The 22,888-nt window shown below is 46.5% G+C and overlaps 2 protein-coding genes across 2 annotated transcripts in view; one reads left to right on the forward strand and one right to left on the reverse strand.

Annotated features, from left to right (window-relative positions):
- The window catches only part of KLHL36 (kelch like family member 36), a 46,886-nt gene that overhangs the window by 18,084 nt on the left and 5,914 nt on the right, over window positions 1–22,888 (reverse strand). The window lies entirely within an intron of this gene.
- COTL1 (coactosin like F-actin binding protein 1) lies at window positions 84–21,395 on the forward strand. Its single transcript, XM_017820973.1, has 4 exons — window positions 84–276; window positions 602–684; window positions 10,579–10,736; window positions 20,053–21,395. The coding sequence occupies exons 1-4, from the start codon at window positions 200–202 to the stop codon at window positions 20,161–20,163; spliced, it is 429 nt and encodes a 142-aa protein (XP_017676462.1). The 5' UTR covers window positions 84–199; the 3' UTR covers window positions 20,164–21,395.

Here is a 22,888-nt window from a genome sequence, read left to right on the forward strand (position 1 = left end):
GGGCAGGACCAGCCGAGCCATTGGTGGCGGCGGCGGCGGAGGCGGGACGGCCTCGGGAGCGGGGCTCGGCTCGGCTGGGCTCGGCTCGGCTCGGCGCGGCTCTGCTCGGCTCGGCTCTGCGAGGTGCGGCTGCAGCGGCGGCGGCGGTCCCCCAACTCCGCGGCCGCTCCGCTCTCCCCCTCCCTTCCCCTTCGCCTCCATGGCCACCAAAATCGACAAGGAGGCGTGCAGGGAGGCGTACAACCTCGTCAGGGACGATGCCACCGAGGTGAACTGGTAGGTGGACCCCCCCCGGCGTCCCCCGGACAGGCACCGGTGCGCTGCGATTCCTCGTCTTCCCTCCCCGCTCTCCAAAGGGTGACTTTTACAGACCTTTCCCCCTTCTCCTCTCCCCCTCTTCCTAAAGGATGGAGTTTTTTTACAGTATATTCTTCCCCATCTCCTCGTTTCCCTTCCTGAAGGCTGTTAAATGTATTATTCGCCTTCCCTTCCCCCATTCCGAAGGGAGACTTTTAAATGTGCTATTCCCCTTCCCTTTCCCCCATCCCATAAAAGGTGACTTTTAACTGTATTATTCCCCTTCTCTTTTCCCTTCTCAAAGGGTGACGTTTAAGTACAACGGCTCTACAATCGTCCCTGGAGACCAAGGGGTAGACTATGAAACCTTTAAAAGGAAGTGCACAGGTAAGCTCCGTATCCATTGCTTTGGCCATGACCGTCCTTCGTGCTGCCCGGTGCGAGGGGGGAAAGGATGGGAGAAAACTTGGGCAAACTGAAATTAGTGCTTCTGCTTCCCCGTGCCTGCCCTGTCCTGTGCCATCGGGTTTCCCCACAGAGTGCAACTCCCTCGAGTCCATAGTCCAGCCGGTCCTTTGTCTCACCCTTAGACTTAAGGTCCTTTGGGCTTTTCTCCCCCCTCTTTGCACAATGTTTCAGTGCTTCTTGGTTATAAACAAGATAAAACACTCGATAAGGAACGGTCTCCGTGTTTGACACTGCAGTTTCAGAGCAAAACCGACTGGTTTTGTGGCTATAAAGATGCTGTCATACAGATCATTGGGAAGGAAATTCTTCCGAAATTCTTCCGAAATTCTTCTGAAATTCATAGAGCTAAAGTAACTGCAGGTAGAAGGCTTGCTCGGAGTTTTTGAGTTCGTGAGACCTGAGAAGAGGGTGGGTATTGCAAAGATCGGCTCCAACAGCACAGCCCTGGAAACAATTGTAGATGTGGTTGCACAACCGCAACTGTTGCGGCTCCAGGTTTAAACGTGGCAGTTGATTGTTGAACTGTTGGTCGTAGAACATTAAAAGGAGGAACAACGCCAGGGGAAAACAGAAGTAGATGAATATTTAATTTCATCTGATCGTGACATTTGATGAGTTTCGCAAAAGCGGGTTTTGATTTTTATCTCAAATTTCCTCCTGTCTTGGCTGCTATTTAACAATGACACCAAGTGATGTGAGATATGAAGTGTCTGTAACTAGTACTGAGCTATAGTAAAGCCTTCCTCACTCACCCAGTTACTCTACAATCAAGTATTGTGGTTAACCTGTTTTTTTAGGATGATGTGATTGTGCAGTGAAGGAATTGTGTGTTGAGTGGTCTCTGCCTTTCTGGGGACACCACAATCAGTCCCATAGCCATGGAAACACCAGTGCCTGTGCATTGGTCTGAGTCCCAGGGCTTGGCTGTGCTTTATTGAGCTGAAGGAGAGAACTTCCAGGAACTTAACTGAGGGCGGGACTGGTCTGATCAGTCAATAAATATCATAGGAGAAAAGTACATTTGAGTCTTTGGAAAGCAGCCATGAATCAAGATAGTTTAGACTGCTCTGCTACGACTTTGGCAGTAGGGTCTTACTGGGATTAATGCAGCCACTCCATTCCAGATGTTCTGGAGAGCTTTGCAGGGAAAACTTTCAAAACTGAGAAAGATCTTGTTGTAGTTGATGTCAGAGGAGCTGATATCCTGCAGTGAAGAAACTCCTTCCCACTCAACTCTTCTTCATGGACAGCAGAAGGGAAAAAGCAATTACCTGACACATGGGAATGCCCAGGGCTCAGCACTTTGGAAGTTCATGCTAGTGGTTAGTAGTTTTCTTGGGAGGTCAATGACTTCAGTATGAGCCCCATGTTCTCTGTCTCTTCTCGTGGCCAACACAACTGAGCATCTCCAGCATCTCCAGACATCCGAGTCTTGCAGAGGAGAGAGGAGCCTTCCCCATGTATTCTCTCTTCCTGCCTTTACAGAGTCCATGTCTTTCTTTTGTCTGAGTTGATTTTTAACATTTTGTCTGGATGGCACCCTCTCAAGAACTTCCTCTCCTCCCTTTTGCAGCAAAGAGAATCCATTTAGCGAGTGGCTGAGCAGGCAAGAGGGGCTTTGGCAGCGCACAGGCACCGTTTGGGCTGGGTGGGATGACAACTAATGGAGGCACACATTGCACTTGGGAGTTTGGCCAGTTCTGTGTTCTTGCCATGGCTGGCATGTGCCAAACCTGTATTTATAAACAGGGTATTCAAACAGATAGAGCTTAAGGAAATCTTGTTTTACACCAGCAAAGTGCCAAACTGGCCCCAGTACTGAGGCATTTTTACAGAAAAATAAAGGAAGTTTTGTATATTTTATAAATAAGCACCGTAAGGGAAGCGGCGCTGTGGGGTAGGCTGTGGCCTATTGTTAGCCTTTAATGGGGAGCTAAATCCCTTATAGCTGCTCCACTGCTCCCTTTTCCTGTTCCTTCTTTCCCTCTCCCTTAGCACGCAGCTGGAGGGCTGTTCCTTGGCAGACCAGGGCCAAGAGGTTGTCCTCAAACCTAACTCTGGAGCACAGTTGTTGGAGGCTTAAGGAGTGAGGCAAATTCAGGCACCTGGTCCTTGCCTGAGAGCTGGAAAGGATCTTCCTCCACCCACGAATTACGGTGCAGCAGTTGGGGAAGGAGGAAATGGAAGTTTTGGAGCCTCCATCTGTGCAGCAAACCTTCACCTGGCCTGCTAGACAGAGTCAGAAATCAAGCCTTGTGCCAGCAGCGAAGTTGCAGCTTTGCTTCCCATCTGGAAGAAAGGGGCCAAATGTTGCCATGAAGTAGAGCTGGTTGGAGTATTTCTACTGAAACAAAGTCAGTAGAGAAGAGTAGGAAGGGATGGGAAGAGCTGCTAAATATTATTCCTTCCTATCGCTACGTCTCTTCCCTGCTGGTCTCTTACATTTTGCTGGAGGGGAGAAGAGCTGCTATCAAAGCAAACAGCTTCAGAAAATGTGACTAAAAGATTAAAAAAACTGTTATCAGAATAAACTTTCCTGTTTTATGAAAACCAGTGCCCTGAAAGCCACAAAGTGCTGCAGCTGCCTGTGGTAGAAGCTGAGCACAGTTTGGTGGTTGAAGGTGGGAGCTGGAGCTGGGATTGAAAACCTCAGTGTGCAAAGAGTCACCATCAGAGCTTGCTCTGTTCTGCTTTCTGAACCAGCTACCTCAGTGTCGTTCTGAGCTGCAAACATCTGAGTCCCTGCTTTCTTTAATAACCATTCTCATTAAAAGCACCTTCGTACACATTGCTGCCCTCCAGGGCACTGAGTGATGGTGCAGACGGGTCAGTGTGTGCTAATTTGTGTGGCTCTGAGACCAAGAAGGGCTTTTGTACCACTCTGGGAAACATTTGCCTGTGGTGGATGTCCTGCCTTGTGCAGTGGCAGGGGTTAGGGAGGGCTGGAGGGGGCTGTTGGTGGCAGGGTTGTATTTTTGCTTTTCCTCCCCCTCATCCATAACCCTTTTCATGCCCAGCCCATTGCTGATTCTGCAAACCTCCTCGGGGAACGAGAGTGTTGAGGACAAAGGGAAAAGCAAGAGACTGAAATTGCTTCTTTAAAAGGAAGTAGCAGTTCAAAGAGGCCCTGTTGGGGACCAGCCCTGCACACCTCCAGCCCTGCACACCTCAGCCACACTCTGTGGCTGCTGCTGGAGGAACACACAGAGAGGTGCTGAGCTTCTGGGGTGGTGAGGCCAGGAACTGCTACTGCACCCGGTGTTCCTGCTGTGGGTTTCATTGTTCCACTGCTCTACTCTCAGAAACGTGTTGCACATCAGACCTACACATGGTGGAGGCTTTTTGTTTCTGAACTCTTTACTAAGCTTTGTGTTCTAGCAGAGAAGTTTAACAAAGTGCATCATCAAACTATCATCCTTTTCCCATCCTCCTGTTTGGGGACAGCAGTAGCCCCTCTTACAGGAAGGAAACCTGGATAGAAAATCTACTTCAGTGCCATTTTGTTCAGGGTCCCAGGGTGATGCTGAACCCTGGACTTCTGTGTGTCAGTCGCTGTCGTGCTGTTGCTGTCAAGGCCTGTGTCAGTCACTACACAAACACTGGCTGAGAGGAAGTAGACTCTGTTTTAGCGTCAGGCAGTGTCTCCTCTGTCCTCCAAAGACCACTCCCAGATGTGTGCACACCTCTCCTCCAGTCTAGCCCAAAGTAAAGTCAAGGAGGTTGGTCTAACCCACTGGCACATCCTGCTGTGAGTAGGAGGTGGCTGCTCGTGGCTCTTCATCTTGCAATCCTGACTAATGACCAACCTGTGTGACTGTGCTTGTCTGATCCAAAGAGTCTGGAGATAAAAGTCGAGGACATTCATTGTGTCAGGGTTACTAAACACTCAGTGCAGACACCTCCTGTGTCTTGTGGCTAAGGACTGTTTCGGTTGGGCTTAACAGCACAGATTACCCCTGCATTAAACAAAGACTTAATTCAAGGCTTCTGAGCCATTTTACTTCCCAGTTACAGCTCTTGCCTCTGCAGATGGCGTGGGTCCAGACATGGCATTAATTTGGTGGTTAGGAGTACGTGCCATCAGTACACTTTGAATAAAAACCAGAGCTGAGCTGGTGGATATGAAGCCAGAAACACAGATAAGAGTTGAAGGTTACTGTACAGAAGGATGTGAAGGTTTTCTGTTGCTCTTCTTAATTTCAAAGTCTTATAACCCGGCTGGTGATGCTGTTGCTGAGAAGAGTAGAATGACTTAACAACTGAAATGACATCCTGTGAAACTTGTGTGTGTGTCAGTAGTACCTGAGAGCCCTGGACAGTTGTCTCAGGGTCTGTATTAGGAAGCAGCAGAGCATCGTCTCTGCCTGTGGTTTACTTTCATTTTTTTTTGAATGTGTGTTCTGCCATTGAGCAACAGAGAGGTTGGAAGACTGTATTTCCCCCCCCCCCCCCATTCCATGCCATATGTGAACAGCTGTTTTCAATGCATCTCTGACAAAAGAAATAATGAGCCTTTTATTTGGAAAGCCCCAGTCCAGATAAATAATTGCAATGACAGCATGAAATGGGATAGTTATTCATGTGTCTGAAAAGATCAGGCCAAAACCACACTGTGCATTCAGCAGGAGGAAGAACTGAAAATCTTTAGTCTGAAATAAATACCCTATAAAATCATTTGGGGTTGACATAAAATATTAGGAAATAGAGTTAGCTCCTAATACAGTTCTTTTAGGCTTAGATCAATTGTCCCATAAAGCTTGGCCTGCATATAGGAAATTTAGGAGCTAAGAGTTGAGAGATCACCAAAGTTCCATTGGCACCTGAGGTTGTAGGAAAGATTTGTAAAAACACACGAGGACATATAATGAGATAGGTGCTTATCTGCATTTGGCTGCATCTTAAGTTGCTAAAATGGGCCTTGTAAATCAGTCTCCTACTGCTTTTAATTTTCCTCTTAAATGTTCATCTCTCCTGCTTTCCCTTAAAGGCTATTTAAAGGAAGACCTGGGGCCATGGGTGGCTTATGGGAATTTCATGCTGTGGCTGCAGCCTTCCCCTGCCCCTGTGCCCTCCCTGCTCTTGGCAGGGTCACAGTGATCTCCTGGCTGCCAGCTGGAGCCATGGCTGAGACTGTCCCTTGCTTATGGACAGGAGGTGGTTTTAGGGAATATTCTTATTGATCTCTGTGGGAGTAACTCCTCAGGTCGAGTTCTGCGCTGACACAGTAACTCTCTGCCTTCAGTTTTGTGATGCTTAATTAAAATGGCATTGCTTTACCATCCTGCTGGGATGGGAGCAGGTAAAGAAGAGGGTTGTACCTTATACCTGCTCCTTGTTTTGGGGCCTGCCTGGCCCTTAATTCTGGCCAAGAAACACAATCATTCCTTCCTTAAGGGAAGGAGAACAAAGATGTGCTGGATCCCCTGTTTGGTCTCACTCTGCTCTCCCAGGTCAGGACAGAGAGACAACAGGGCCACTGTCACTGGGGTAGCAGCAACTCATTGTGATGAAATGCTGCTGGTGGCTTCACTGGACCAGAGAAAGCCAGAAAAGTCAGTGTGGGGTCATCCCCCCCCTTCATTTGTGTTCCTGTACTCACGTCAGCCACCCTGAGTTCCATGGAGAAGGTTTGGTGCCACAGCCACAGCAAGCCCTGTGGTCATGGTCCTGGGGTCAAACACGTCAGATGACTTAATGAACATGTCATCATGGAGCAAGGCAGCACTGCAGGAGATATATGGGCTTCAGCACAGGGTTTAAGAGGGGAAAAAAACAGTGTAGTAAGAGGTAGGGAAGTTTTCTGTCTGCATTTCTAGCCATGGGGCTACAGGGGTGACTGATGAGGTAGAAAATTGACTAATTAATCTAAAATTAATCCAGTTGAAACAAACAAAATAAATCCTCATGAAACCTGCCACGTGCTATCAATAATTCATTGTTGGACAGAACACAAAAGCAGATCACTCCATCACCTGCCTTGCTGTATTTGACCTTGAGCCAGCAGGCAGGTGAAGCTGGGAGCAGTGGTTTTGTCCTGGCACGTCTCAGACCATTCAGAGCCCTAAGATAAGACCATGACAATTTGACAGTGTATTTCTTTCCTGCAGCTATTGTCTTTTACTGATGAGTCAGTGCATTTTAATCTAATGGGGAATTTTTCAGTACAGCTAAACCAAAGGGCTCGAGTGGATGGAAAAAAAGAACACCATCAAGGAAACCTCTGCAGCTTGGCATCAAGCTTTCTTGACAGCCAAGGGCATCTTATTCAGAATATTTGGAAAATTCTGCCTAGTGATAAATAAGGAGTTCAGAGAGTAATATCAGCTGATGCTCATTAAGACATTCATTTTGCTCCTCACTGTTTGTAGAGCCCTGTTGCTGTCCAGCCATAGTGAAGGGAGTAGTGGTATTAATGGAACTGACACTGTTCATTTCTGCTGTTTGTAACTTGTGAGATTTTCTCAAATAAAGCTGCTATTTCCGTTCTACCCAGATCTGTTTTTTGCTTCTCTCTGCCCTGAAATTCACGGCTCAGTGACTAGGAAGGGGGTTGCACAGCTCTAGGCAGGATTTCCTCTTTCAGAGGAAATCTACACTGTCTCTCTATGATTTGTTATGCTCTCCCTCACAGCCAACAAATTCCTAAAACCCCTGTAAGTGGTTTTGTGTGAGAAAGGGGGTGGTGCATGTTTATACCTTGAGATTTCTCAGGGAATTGGCACTGGTGACATTGATGGCTTCCAGCGTGGTGAGGTGATCTGGCAGGGTGGAACTGATTAACTGTGAAAGAGGAAACCTGGGAGTATGAAAGAACTTGCATTTTGATCCCCTTATCACTCTGAACATGCTTCAGACTAATTGTGAAACTCAACCACTTCTGCTCAGGGATTTCGACGTGCAGTTGGAGAGGCTTATACCCAGGCTGAGCCAGTGCTAAAAACCTCTACATCCATCCCTGATGCCCTTTTAGGAACAGACATGCTAATTGCTGAGGGCTCCAATTCACATTCCCTCTCAGCTTCATCTGAAAGGCTCCTCAGCTGCCACAATTCACACACTGGCACATCAAGTTAAAGCATTTTGGGGGTTTGTACTAAATACACTGGACTGAAAGTTGTGGCAGCTGAAGATGCTGCTCTGGTGGGGATACAACCCCCACGGGGACACAGGAGAAGGCAGCACCCAGCTGAGGTGGAACCCTTCAAGCCCCTACAAGGGAACCAGCCCCGGGTAAATTCACCGCGATGGTGACTCAGAACCCCACGTCCAACCCCAGGTGCTCACTAAACTTACTGGGACTGAACATGGTGAAGTAAGAGTTGCTCATACTCACTGAGGAGCAGGTTATCTAATGGATAAAAGCTGGAATTGCTGGGCTTGGCTCCCTTTGGTGTCACGGATCGAGCTGCTTTCAGGCAGGATGGGAAGGCACTGAAACTCTTCTGCTGAGAAGCAAATCCTGCTGCTGCCAGTGAGTTGTGGGTTCATGTCCAGCTGAAGTTATGCTGATAAATTCACAGAATCATAGAATCACAGAATTGCTGGGGTTGGAAGGGGCCTTAAAGATCATCCAGTTCCAGCCCCCCTGCCATGGGTAGGAAACCTTCCACTAGACCAGGTTGCTCCAAGCCCTGTCCAGCCTGACCTTGAATGCTTCCAGGGATGGGGCATCCCTGGAACTTCCTTTCTGTGCTGCTATGGAAAAGCACTGCTTTTTCACATTCACTATGTTTTTCCATTATCTTTGTTATAAAGAGGCATAGTCCAGTCTTCAGGCTCTGTAACAGCCTTTGGTGGGAGGGGCAGGGATGAAAACCCTACAGACTCAAGATGGAAAGTGAGGGGTCCATGGTTAGGGCTGTGACTCCATCACAGTGTAGTAGAGGCCAGGACTTGGTGACATTAAAGTGCCTTCCAGCACTGTGTTCTCATAGGAGCCATAGAACAGTTCTGAGCAGAGCGTGGCCTCCTTTACTGTCAGCCCTGGAAAGCAAGGCTTTCTCATGGAGCTGTTAATTGTAACGTTAGGGGATTTACTGTCTCACTTCACCTTGGGTATTTCCTGGCTGTCGGTTCATTTATGGTTCTAATCAATCTTGGGAAGAGGATTTGCTGTCAGAAACAGGAGTCTCTACGTGCCTTTCTTGTACTCACCAGTAACAGGGTAACTGAGAGAGAAGTTTGTTTGCCTGCACTGTCAATACACATCTCTTTCTCTCCTTCCAAAGATCCATCTGGATTTTTCCTTTGAATAAGATCTTTCTTTCTCTTTGTTTCCATTTTGAAATCTTCAGAGAAGCTCGTTTTAAACACTGTACTGGCTCACACATACCCCTACACCCATTTTCTAGTTTTCCTAATATTCCTCTGTCGGTGGCAAAAAAAAGATACAGAGAGAAGAAAATAGAGAGAGAATAGGTGGATTTTTTCAGACTTATAAAAGTGTTCTCTTTTATCAGGGGAAATTTCTCTTTACTCAGAGTTTGGCAAATCAAAGTGTTAAAGAAGCTCTGAAATATGTCAGCTTGCAGAGAATATCACCCCTTTTATTTTTTTTTTTATTTTTTTTTTTTTGCATTGGTCTCTAGCAGCTTATTTTCTGGGGATGAGCAATTAAGAGCTGCTTCTCCACTATTCCCAGAGCTCCTGGGGCTGTCCTGAGCATTCATGGAGCGTGCTGGGATCAGGGATGGGATGTTGGCAGTCATTGTTGCACCTGGAGCCTGATTTTTACCTGGCAAATAGTCAAGACAGCAACTCACTATAAAGCACTTTGAACTGGTCAGAACAAGTGCAACCAGGATTAACGTGATTCTCAATCAGCACGTTTGTTCTTCTGTTCTGAGTCACCTCATTTAAAAGGCCTTGAGTGACCTCTAGCAGATGAAGAAGCCATGATTAGGTGTATTCCATGATTGCACAACTGCCCATCTGCTCAGCTTTCTGCCCAATCCTGGTGGAAGGCTCCAAATCCCACATGGCTCCAAGGCTGGCCCTGTGATCAGGAAAGTGCCCAACTGCCCTTGTTGATGGGTCACCCTGCAATGGAGGAAGGAACTCCTCGAGATGAGAGTTTACAAAGTTTTCACACATATGGCCTGGCTAAATAACTCCAGTCTGGCATGATACAGCATAAACCAGCCATGAAACAAAGACCAGGACAGTTCTAAAATCCAATACTTTTCTCTCCAGGCCTTCAGAAGGAGTAGAAAAACACATCTGGGAAAGTAATTGCAGAATTTTTCTTTTGCTCCTTCTTCTTCCCTCCTTCTTTTAAGACTTATACTACAAGTGAGCCAGAAATGTTGCTGAAGGGAAGGAGGGGAAAGGATCAGATTTGCACAATGGGCAGTTTCTGGGTAATGCTATAAAATGTGACCCTATTCCTGCTATCCTGTAAGAAACAGACACTGGGAAATGACTTTCTTCCCTTCTTGACCAGTGACCTGCAGATGAATGATGTGACTGAATGTGGAACTGGGGTTAGCTCTGTGTTCTTGACCTGCCTGCTGACTGTATTTTAGCCATTTCCAGACTCACTGGCAGCAAAATAATGTGAGGTGAGGTGCCTAGCACAGGCGGTTTCCTCCCAGTAACTCAGAGCAGCCCAGGAAGAGGCAGACCTAACTCAGGCAAAGCACACTTTGGAGGCAAAGGCTGTATGACCAGAGCACCCTGTTAACCCCAAATGCTGGCAGTGTAACATGTGATCAGTGCCTTGCCTTGGTGTTTGAGAGCAATATTCTCACCCTGGAAAGTGGCAAGGCAGGGGAGTCTCTGGGTTTAACCATTTTATGCCTTCTGTCTCTGCAGATGATGTCCGATTGTTTGGCTTTGTCCGATTCACCACCGGCGATGCCATGAGCAAGAGAGTCAAGTTTGCCCTCATCACCTGGATTGGAGAGGATGTCAGTGGCCTGCAGAGAGCCAAAACTGGGACTGACAAGACTCTGGTCAAAGAAGTAGTACAGGTAACCTCATCCTTCTGCTCCCACCCGCCCGCTCTGGTCGCTGTCAGCTGTACAAACACCAGCAGGAGGGGAGAGAGGAGGAAGGACTGGATCATCCTTCAACTTAGCAGTTAATCCTTTAAAAAGAAGACAGTTTCCTATTGCCTGTCTTCCTACTAGGAAGGCTTAACATCTGCCCTTTGAGCACTCAGGCATAAAGGAGCACCTTTGAGCTTAAGGCAGTCTTAACTAATTCATGAGGAGGGAATATGTGCACTTCCCTCCTTGTCACCACTAAGATGTTTCCCATCACCTTCCTTGATATGGAAATAATATAATATTGAATGACAGAGAGCAATATTAAGTTAAGAAGGTAAAATTAAACAGGAAAACCCACACCCTTGTTTAAACTTCCCTGGAGGCCTTTTGTCTCTGCACAGTGAACTCATGGACCTAATCAACCAAAGTCTGAAGTCCCTATCAGTGCCAATTAACTAATGGCTCTTTAATAGCTAACTAGGTTTGAATAGTCTTCTGTTTGGCTTTGGGTGTAGCAGGGAAAAGAGAAATGTGCTCGGTCCAAGAGAGTGAGAACAAGCAACAGCCAGGGGAGAAGTGACTTGTGGAAAAGGCTGCACAGAACCATTGCTGAAACACTGACTGTAATGGAGGAGATGCTCATGTTTAACATTTCCTCTGAAGAAGTATTTAAAGCAAGATTAGCTCTTTGAACTAAACATAGAGCCAGTTCACCAGTGCCCAAGAAATTATCTTGCTTATGCACTTGGAGAATGGGCTGATGATTAAATTAATCTCCCCCAATAACTGAGCTCTTGCCTATGTAAAGAAATCTCCCAACAGAACACTTAAGGGTGAGAAAGAAGTCTCCCTCAAATTTGGGTGGTTTATGTGATACAGAAGATTATATTTAGAGAAGAAGCATGAAGAATGTAATACATTCCTATCCTTTCAGAAGATAAGCACTGGTGATAAATGTTTCAGAATGACAGTGACGAAGAGGGGTCCAATCCGAAAAGAAACTTCCAGAATGACACCTGAGAGATAGGAAAGCAAGTCTCTGTTCATGGGAAGCAGCTGAAACAGTGTAATTGTAGCTGAAGATTAAATTATAGAGTACTAATGAATGACTCTTATATGAGTCACTAAGCCCAAGATTTTTTTAAAATCTGTTTAGACAATGTATTCCTGTTGAGTTGAATTGCATTCCTGAGCTCTGTGCTAAGATCTGTCCCTCAGGTCTGTTACATATAATTTGCAATTTCACTTGTTTCATCTTTGATTAGTAGTCTGTACGAGTTAATAATCTGGTGGAACATTAACCACTCTTGGCTGTTACTTAAAAGCTTTCATATTCCAATTAGTCTGTACTAAAAGTTACAAAACCAATACAACTGGTGCTTAATACACTTTTACTGAGCAACCTTGTCCATAACCCACTGCAAAGCACTTCTGAATGTCATGGCCATGGTGATCTCCTGGCCAGGAGAAATTATCTTGACAACTGTTTTGGAAAGTTCTACATGTGCAACTGAATCCCTCTGAGTAGAGTGGGATAAAAGCAGAACTGTTTTCTTCTTTTTATGCATGTGACCTTGCAGATTGTCAAAATAAAAAAGGACAAAAAAGTCCAGCTGAAATTTAGTGGAGGGATTTTATCCCTGAGCTATTTCATGCTTACTAATTCTCTTGACCTTCAGGTACCTTCTCAGTATTCTGATTTTTACAGAGGTTATTTTATGGTGTGAGTTATTCATAGAAAAATGCAGTTGGTTTTTTGCTGTAATGATGAAGTACAAATCTGAGTCAGTGTTGGTTCATCATTTGGAATAAGTAGTGCCCTAAAGTGGGAATATTTTCTTAACAAACCCTGAAGGGAATGTGGGCTGTTGCTGCAGTCTGACTCTCTGCAGGCCCTCGTGTGCCATGGCTCTCCTTCCAAAGGAGGGTGGCACAAGGAGGCTTTTTGTACAGCCTTGGTTTTGTGATCTACAGAAGGGATAGGCTGGGACTCTAGAACAATTTTTGGAAGCCCTCAGTGAAACCTGAAGGGCTCTCACTATCTTGTGATATTTGCCAAAGCAACTGTGGGTCTTTATTTAAGACTGAGGCTGCAGTTGAGGGGATTCCTGCTTTGTATCCTCTGCTGTGCTGTGGGTGTGTTGATGAGCTCTGGCTGAGCTCTGCTCAGAACTGAGCAAACACCAATAAATGTTGTTCTTTACCAAGACACTCAAAGTGAAAGACAGTCAGTGCAAGCACCGCCTGCGAGCACAACCCACCACAACCCACGGCGGTGCCTCTGCGGGATAAAGAGTGTTCCCACATGGGGACTATGAACAGCCTCCTGGAAGCACCTGCCACACGGAAAACACAAGGGATATTAAGTGGTGAAGAGTAGATTATGGGCTTCTGAACAAAAGGATGAACTATCACAAAGCAGGGAGAGGAGCTGGCCTGCCCTCGCTTTTGTGTTCCTCCCTTGGAAGGGGGAGCAGGTGCTGGGAAATCTCTAGGGAGGTGGCTGGGGAAGCAGTGCTGATAGCAAGTGCAGGAGGTTGCCAGAAAATCTCTCAGGAAGAAAGGACAATTGATTTTTAGCTGTAATAACTGTAAAATTACAGGGATGTATCTCATCTGGTGCAAATAGCCATAGTTCTGATCTGTACTATCTGAGAATCAGCTCTTCTGGCTTATTTGGACCTATCCTTATTCCCTCTTTAATGTTATTGGAAAATGGGGTTTGCATTTATTGTATTTCTTTTGGACTGTAGAAAAATGCATTTAAGGAACATTCCATAGCTTTTTTTTTTCTTTTCCACTGATATTTATTTTCCATCCTTTCTTCTTTAACTCAGCTGGAAATCTTGGATCAAGCCTGCAATCTGGTCCAAGTAGTTCAGCTGAGAGCAGGTTAGAAGTAAGGCCAGGATGGGGAACCAGTATTTATCTGTATCTTCTTAAGAGTCTAGCTAAGAATTAATGTGTGGTGACTGCTGCTTAAATGGAGACATGGAGTAGGGTGATGCAGTATTCCATCTTTTATCCACTGAGCTTCTGTCCAGGCCAAGGACAAACCCAGGGATGGGGGAAGTTGCACACAACATCCTGTGCTTTTCAGACTGTTGCTTAAGATGCTTGGGAGTTAATTTCTGAGGTACAGGCTAACCCTACCTCTAGAACGATCTAAACAGCTGAGAGCCTCATGCAACAGTAAGTCAGGATGACTTCAGCTCCAAGGCTGCATCTATTTGTCATCATTGACAGCAGTGTGTCTCACCTTGTGCAGATGTGCACGGACAGCCAGAGCATTTGTGTCCTCTGCACAGCTGCAGTTTGGTCACTGTGACACCAAGGTTGTACCAGCTGCCAGGAGAGACCCCCTCAGTGGAAGGGCCTTGGGCATATATTCTACTTGGCTAAAAAGATCATCCAAAGCTGGTCTTGAACTCATGTTTTGTGTCCCTAACAGTAAGAATGGTTCTGTCTTTATGTGCACAAGCTGTGGCTCATTCAACCTTAGCACAAATCCATCCAGGAGACTCTGTGCTCTGAGGGCTGTTGTTTTGACCTCTTTTATCCCAGAGGCCCAGGTGGAACAGGACAGTCAGCTTAAACCCAGAAATCAAGGCTATTGTGAGCTGTTTGATTTGGCTGGGAATGGCAGCCAGCACGAGGTTCAGCTCAGCCATAAAAATTCCTGCAAGGTGGAACCTGACAGTGGTGGGGTTTAAATACAGGAGCATCAAACCTTCCAGTGAAGGGCCCTGTATATTCTGAGGAGAGGCAGAGGGATGATGTTCTTTGAGCAGGGACAAGCCCAGGCACAGGGATTGTGGGGCTGGGAGTGGCACCCGGTGCTGAAGTGGGATGGTTTGGATGTAAATGTTCAAGAACTGAAAACAGGACTTGGTTTCCCTCTGAGTGAACTTCCTCTCCGTGAACTTGTTGCCCTTCATGACTGCATTTCCTACCAGGACATTTTAACCCTTCTTTAGGCAGCACTGTGGTCTTTCTCCTGACAGGACTGAATTCCTGTCCTGCAGGGCTGTCTCAGCAAAGGAACTGCCCAACCTTTACCAGTCTGTCTTATTTTCCATGGATTTTGACTCTTCTCTGTTTTCATCAGCATTCCTTCCCCCACAAAGTCATATGCTCTATTATTTGCTTAAATATTCAGGGTAAAACAGCTCTGTTTCTGTGAGCAAATACTCGTGGCATTTCATTCATTATTATTTTTGGTGAGGAATTTGCCTGGTTTTCATGATGTCAACAAGTCTTCTGAGTTCCTGCTTTAGAGCTCATGGCCAGATCTTTCCTTGCTCACCTTTCCCTTGTCCTCTGGCTTCCTCACTGCACTGATGCTGGAGCCTCATGAGGGTGGACCCACTTTTGGGGTCACTGTCCCTGGTCTTGGGGCAGATACAACACATAGAACTCCACATATGTGCTTTAGGTTCCTGATGTCAGTACAGAGGTCTAAACAGAAGGTGGTTTAATAGCTTTGTTAGAGGCAGTCAGGAAATCAAACTCACAGGGTAACAGCAACATCATGGTGACTTTGAGAGTCTTTCTCACGAGGGTGAGTGAGATCCTGCTGGGAAAGCAAATGAAATTCTCCTTTTTGACTGTTTTTCCTGTTCTGGTTTACTGTAATGACCATACCAAATGGGTATGGATTAACAAGAACTACTAGTCTGAGTCTAGAGAAGGTGGTAACTTTTAAAGTAACCTTTTCAGGCCAGAATCAGCAGCTGCTCATCACCCCTCGTCTGACACACAACCCTGTGACTTTTCCAGTGGGATGCAGCACAGACAGGGAGAATTTGCAGATCAGCTGAAATGTAGTTTCCCATTGCTGAGAGATGTGTTTGCCAGAAGTTTGGGTTGGCTTCTCCCAGTGGCTGGAACTGGTCCATGTGAAAATTGGCAGGGAGTAAATGTGAAGAGAGGGTTTTTAGTGGTAGCTTGGAGCCTGAGGGCTGAGTGCAGGACCAGCTCTGGTGCAGCCCGAGCAGTGTGGGGCAGTGGTACTGTACTGCTGCAGGTGCTTGGCACTTCACAGCACTTCTTGTACTCAGAGAAGCCCTGCCAGGACTTATCTCTGCTGCAGCCACAGGACATGTCCTTTCTTCCCCATGACCCCAGGTCTGGGATCACACCAGACTGGAAAAGAAACATGGGACATGCACTGAAAATAAGATGACCAATGGATGGGACTCATGATATTAAGCACAGTAGAACTGAGGATTCTGAATATCAAGCTACAAGCCCCAATGTAAATAATAATGTCAAGAAGCTTCTCTGGCACTACCTGGCACCATCCCCAGCTGCTGAGAACCCAAGTGTCTGTAGATGATACAAGGATTTTCCTTTTGGCTTCAGGCCTACCCATGCTGGGATTTATAAGAGCCTCTGCAGACCTATTTTGGTACAATATCTGCACCACACAGATTTTCCCTTGGGCACTTTAGGGAAATTTTATGGCCCATATGCTAAACATTCAGAGCTTGGAATAGGAATAAAATCTACTCCACCTTTCCCCCCCCCCCCCTTAGATTTGGCTGGAAGGGAAGGACTGAGCTTGCTGCACAAATTTCATGCTTCCCAGGGAGAGATTTAGGTTCACTTTTTGCAATCCAGCCTTGCATGGTTTGAGCCCTTTCAGTCTATAGTGTCTTGTGGAGGTTGATCCAGTGGATTGGATTGCAAAATTGTGACCCTCTGCTATTCAGGCACAAAATGAAGCACATGCCCAGGTGTATTGAAGAACCATGAGCAAACCTTCCTCTGTTCAATGATTTGAGAGGCACAGCAGAGAGACTGTGGTCCCTGTTGTGTTGTGAGAGTGATAAAGATAAATGGCATCATTGTTTTTGTTATCTGTAGGCTGCTGGTGACTGGGGTGAATACAAAGGCAAGAATTCACTGTCAGAGCTTGCTGTGGTTGTAAAAAGCTTGGGGATGGGGGGAGGAGAAGAGAAAAGGAAGTGGAGGATGTAAAATGAAGACACATGTCAGCAAATCAAGGGCCCAAGCATCAGAGTGATGCACTGTGCCTTAGGCAGCTGTAACCCCTCTGGTTCTCCTGAAAGGCATTAGATACTGGTATGATGAGAGAAGAGGGAGCAGGGACTTTCCCCAGGCCAGTCTCTTAAAGGCAGAAAGAATATCTGGTGGCAGGGCAGCAATCTGGCTGGGATCCTGTTGGCATTGCTTTGAGCCACTGGGAGCTGGGATTTCTCCCTGTGCCTTGCAGGAGCTGGTGTGCTGTGATCAGTTATTTATAATTGCAGATGACAGTCAAATACTAAATACAGCCCATTGCCTTGCCTAGCCAACATCAGACCCAGTTAAATCAGTTGGGAGTAGCTTTACATTCTGGCAGCTTCAGTGGGGACAAAAAAGAATGAACTCTGGATAAGATGGCCCTTGGCTGAAAAGTGCTGCTGTTGGTCACGGGTGCCCAATCTCTGGACCTGAGAGCTGCAATCCCTGCTGTCCCCTGCCCTGATGACACAGGAGGTAGGCCCAGCTGTCTCTAAAATATTCATGTGCCTCCCTTCACCTCAGGATTTGCACCCTGAGCAGAAGCTCAACCCCAAAGAGCTCAGACAGTAAATTCAGAGTGATGAGGGAGGCTGTGGCTGGAGAAGGGTCAAGCAGGATATTGAAATCAGAAGTTCCAGGCAGCAAACTCTCCAGAGCACTTTCTCCCCTGGGGGTCAGGCTTGGGGAGACACCGTGGTGGGTAAGACCTGGTGCAAAGAACCAAGGAGGACCCTAACAGAATGGAATAAAGCTAAGAGTTATTAATAGCAATGACCCAGATTGCGCTCTGAGGGTACAAATCTGGCACAAGAGGTGGCCCAGTCAGCTAAGAGGATATTTAAGAGTGGCTAGGAGCAGAACCCATCTGGTCACTGCTAGGGGAAAATTGCTCAATCCTTGCAAGGTGTCTTGGTGGTACTGATGTGAAATCGTAGCTCATGCCCACAGATCATCTCCCAGGAATCATCTGGATAAGTGTCTAGTTGAGAAGACATCTGAGTAATTGTAGTTACTTCGTGGCACACATAATTTAGTTCTCCTCTGTTCAGGCATGAGCAAACTTGCAGTTTGAACTTCAGAATCAGCTGGATTCTGCAGAGTGGTCATTGAAGGAAACCCTCCCCTCTTTTATAAAATACACACACTTTTCCTGGAATCCCTCTTGGAAATGATTTTATAGGCCTGCCTGAGTTCTCACTAAAGTCAGGGCAAAGACTTGCACTGAACTCAGGTAGTCCTGGATAATCTTCCCGAGGTGAGGGAAATTTGTTAAACCTGGTAGCACATAGAAAAGGAATTGGAAAGGCTCAGCTCCAAACTCATGTAGGTAGCACACCTCAGTGAGCATCAAATCACTGAAAAAATCTTTGGTTTGGTCTTATCAAGAGCTGAGCTTTGCAGAGATCTCACCCAGGAGAGCTTGGAAGTAGGACACTTGTGAGCATGACCAAATGTGATGGTTTGGGCAGTTTGCCTCTCTATTTCCCATCTCAAAAAAAATATAAAAAGGATTTTTTTCTTTTCTCTAAAAAACAATGTCTTTCCCATTTTCTCTGAACTCTGCCAAGACGTGGAGGAGTGCCTGTAATGTTTGCCTGCCCCCACAGCACAAAAGCCGACCACTGAGGCGCAGAGCAAATGGCTCTGTGAAGGGGTTGTTATTTCTGGGGACTCTGTGTGGCTGCTGATCAGCCAAGCAGAGCAGACAAGGCTCCCGCGGCTGCTCTGAGCTTCCTCCCCCCAGCAACTCTCCGGGAGCGAGGATTTCCTACAGTGTGAAACAGGATCAGCCGCAGCCCGGGAGACTGGCGTGGGGGAGGGAGCTGTTTTCCTCTCCCTTCCATTTCTTCCACCGCATGAAAGAGGTGCTGAGGCTCTTTCAAGCTGAATCCTCCTCCACCCCCTCCTTTACCCGGCTCTGATCCCAAACTGAGACCCTTGAGACGCTGCCAAATAAAGAACTCTCCCATGGTTTAGAGTCTGAAGCCAATTAGAACCCCCCTCCACGGCTGTGCCAGGGCTGCCCCAGTGCCAGGGAGACCCGGACAAGATGAGTGCTGCTCTCTCAGAGCATCGCCTCGTTCTCCCAGGCAGAGCCCACCACCCTTCTGGGCACTCACTGCCCAGGGAGCCAGGCATTGCAGCTTTCCTGAGGCACTGCAGCAGGGCTGTTGGGATTGTAATTCATATTTTTGGTCGAGTGCAAGGGATGCTTGTGTTTGTCACGCTGTGTAAAACCCCTGTGGGTTGGGGGAAGGGAGGCTCATGCAATGTTCTCAGTTGTGGTTAGGAAGGGAAGGAAAATGCTAAAGCAAGAAGCAAATAGCATGTTTGCTGAAATGTCTGTGCACACACATGGATGCCAGCCTTGCTGTGAGGCAAGGGAACAAATCCCTGACTGAGGTGACACTGCCCTGACAAGCGCCCTAAAGACACCATGGGATCCCATTCTGCTCCCAGAAAGGTTTTCTCTGTTCACAACCTCCCACCCCAGAGCTGCCTGGGGCTTGCCTGGCTCCCAGGAGCTGCAGAGAGCTCTCAAGCAGCGAGATAACTGCCCTGCAGTGCACAAGTGTATTCATAAAGCCTGTCCTCAAAGGTCACTTTGGATCATTAAACCACAGAGCATAGTGGAGCCCTTTAACAACAGCAGCAGCCTGTCTGGTACAGCATCTTGGGTCTGACCACGATGTGTGTTGGACAGTTGAGAGGAGGAGGCAGTAAATCTATGGATTTACTTGCTCCTGGTACCATCTGTATTGTTCAATCTTTAACTGAAGCATCCTCCCCTCAGTGGCAGGGTGTGACACCGTGGTGTACTCTATTCTGTGTAGCACTGTTCTTTTTTTAGGAGAAGGGGTCCTAAAAAGGGCACAGAGAGGATTAGTGACTTGCCCAAGATTATGCTGAGGGTCAGTGGTGGTTAGGAGGTCAACACTTTTGAGTGTTTTACTTCACATACTGCTTAGGAAACTTGACCTAACCTGGCCTGTGCATTTATCACCTGGAAGAGCTGTGGCACAGGGCAGGATTGGGGCTTGCAGTTGGTGACCGCAGAAGTAGACACATAAAATTTTTCCAGGTTAAGTCTTGGGTTTTCCCTTCACTAGTCCTCTGTCTCATCCGCAGCTTTCTACTTATCATCCCCGCCACAGGAGACCAGGCCATGCAGCTCACACAGCCCTGGAAGCTGCATAACCCGTCTTCATTCAGCTCTTTGGACAATTATCCCCCTTTTTTTAACAGGCTTTTTCTTTATCTCTTGCAGAACTTTGCCAAAGAATTTGTGATCAGTGACCACAAAGAGCTGGATGAGGATTACATCAAGAATGAGCTGAAGAAAGCAGGGGGGGCTAATTATGATGCACAGACTGAGTAAACACGTGAACCTCCTGGCACCATCACCTGGATCTCAAAAGGGAGGGGAAAGGCACAACAAACTAACACAACTGAGAGATGAGGCAACTGAAATCCCCAGCTTTCTGTGGCTGCACCTAAGAACTCCCTTTTTTCCATACAGTGGACTTTTATTTTTCATTCCATCTCATTAAATATCCCTCTCTGGGCTTCTGTTTTTCTTTTTTCTGCACTTTTTTTTACTCATAACTCTGTCCATGTTCTTGCATCTGTGGAATTTAGGTTTGGTTCTGCTTTGGTCCTATTCAGCCCTGTGTTTGTAGAGGCTTGCCACTGTGTCCTTCTTCATGTCTGCGGGTTTTAGTTGGGCTCAACCTGGTCTCTGAAGGAAGAAAGTTTTGGGGGAGTTCTGAACATCAATTATTTTAATTTTTTAAAAAATTTGTTCTGACTGATATTCTTGGGAATAATATTTTTTTGCTGTTCTAGGCTCAGATCAGCTTGAGTTGACTTCCCTCAAACTTTGATTAAATCATCTAAGCTTGAATGTCCAGCTGAGACATATAACAGCTTAAACAACAAAGTGAACAAACACAGAAATTCTTTGACTCCTAATAATGGGAATAAATTTGCCTTAAACATTGCTTGACAGTTGCTATGATATGTGCTGCATCTCTACCCCTCCCTCTTAAAAATAAGATCCACCATGATCCGAAAGTGAGGGTTTTGTTGCTTTTTGGAGGTATCATGGCACAGTAAACTGAGGGGCTTAGAAATGTCTGGACACTTGGTCACTATTTTGTGTACGTTGGTCTCTGGGTTTGTATTTGACTTTCCTAACGCTGGGGCTCAGGAGGTGAAACTGGAATGCATAGATTTCCTTTTTAAATGATGTCTGCAAAAATAGCAGCAGCTGAATCCTTCTCTGCCCATGTCCCCCCTGGTTATTTTGCAGTTAAACACAACATCCTCGGTTATTTGGGGCCTTTGGCAGTGTAACCATCCTGCAGCTGGGACCAAGGGATGGAGCAGGGCAGCTCTGTCCCAGTTGGGATGAAACATTCAACATCAGAGGCCCAGAGAGAACCTGGGCACAGTTTGGTACCAAACTGTTTGTTTGGGGGCTTCTTTGTATGGCTTTTTTTTTTTTTCCATCAAAGATTACTGTCCCCAGAATTATGTGTTGGGAGAAACTGTGGGGCTTGGGAGTCAGTGCTATAAACCCATTCCAGAAATAAATGTTTTTCAAGAACACTTCTCAGTGACTCTGTTGTTCTTTTACCTTCCCTGCAACAACAAGCCTATATTTAGGAGGTCTCTTAATCCCTGGTGTAAAGCTTTGAGCTCCTGCAATCTTGGGGCTATTAGGAGAATTAAACACTGGCTTAAATGTAAAATGATCCTGGTGCCTGCAGCCCTTGTCTGCTCATCTCCCCTCCCGGAGGCACAGGTGGTGACCACAGTGCATCTGACACACTTTTGGTTCAGCAGCTCTACATCTAAATTTCCAGCGCCAAAACGCCAAGTGGGAATTGTAATTAGGTCAAAGAGAATTTCACACCCAGAGAAAATAAACGTAGAGAGGTCAGGAACAGATTTGGGAACAAGACCAACACTTTCAGACTGAGGTTCTGCAGCTTCCTGCACAGCATTACAATTCTGGACTGAACTTAATCAAACTTGCCCTGAAAGAAGGGAAATGGTTATTTTTTTACAGGACTGACAGTAGACAGAGGCATAACTAATGGGAAAGAGCCTTACAGAGAGCTTGTGATGCTCTGAAGCTTTGCCTTACTTGTTCAGTGGTCACAATAAACTTTTATTTGACAGTTTGTGGCACAGAGACAACAACCTCAGCCTGGCCTTGAAGCCTGGCAGCACCATTGCAAGGAATTCATCGGCACCAGCTGTGGTGGGGGCTCAAGAAAGAGCTCAGCAAAGGGGCAAACCAGCTCTCTCAGCCCTCAGAGGCATCTCAGCAAGACAAATGGAGCACTTGTGCTGCCTTTGGAGAGCTGGCTGCAGGGATGGAGGAAGCTAAGCCATCACCCTGGCCTCCCTAGTTGCTTTACCATCCTTAATCAGTTCTTACAACATAGAAGATCCCATATTCCCTCTTTGAACTGCCTGTATTGGCACGTGGGGTCCCATTTCGGCCACAGGAGTATCAAGCTTGCAGTCACTAGTACAGCAGTTGCACGAGGAAGAGAAGGAATTACTGATTTGTGATAAGACATCAGGATAAATCCTTATGGGAAAAAGTAGCCTAATGAATGATAGTAATAAGAGAGAATCAGTGGGGTTGGTTTTTTTCCCAGCCTCAGTTTTATCTCCTCAGACAGGCTACCTAGTAATACCATCCTGCTGATGACATGAAGAACTTCCTGGGGAAAAATGGGGACGAGCTGTACAAGAGCATTGCTGCTGGTGTGTCTCTGGCCTCACTGGAGAGCAGTTGGGTCTTGGATATCCACTGGGGAGTTCTTGTTTGTACAGTCCTGTTCCTCTGACAACTCTGCAACAGCCAAGTTAATCAAGTCCGTGCTTGTCGAACCCTCAGTCAAATAAAAGATTATCTTCGTCACAAAGAATGTTCTGGAAACACACTCAGCCCCAACCCCAGCCCAAGCTGATGAATACACATCCCAGGGGGCTGCCTAGGAGTGTTTGGGGCAATATGTGTTTCAAGAATTCAATGCTTCCCTCCCTCTGTACTCCTCATTCTGGAGATTACTGGAGGAGGAATC

Source organism: Lepidothrix coronata, unplaced genomic scaffold (genome assembly GCF_001604755.1).
Source record: "Lepidothrix coronata isolate B3197 unplaced genomic scaffold, Lepidothrix_coronata-1.0 Scaffold87, whole genome shotgun sequence".
NCBI lineage: Eukaryota > Metazoa > Chordata > Aves > Passeriformes > Pipridae > Lepidothrix > Lepidothrix coronata.

Excerpts from the sequence above, each read along its gene's own strand:
- COTL1 (XM_017820973.1), top strand. The coding sequence starts at position 200 with ATGGCCACCAAAATCGACAAGGAGGCGTGCAGGGAGGCGTACAACCTC. Across the intron at positions 277-601 it reads GATGCCACCGAGGTGAACTG|GGTGACGTTTAAGTACAACG; the intron begins GTAGGTGGACCC and ends CCCTTCTCAAAG. Across the intron at positions 10,737-20,052 it reads TGGTCAAAGAAGTAGTACAG|AACTTTGCCAAAGAATTTGT; the intron begins GTAACCTCATCC and ends TATCTCTTGCAG.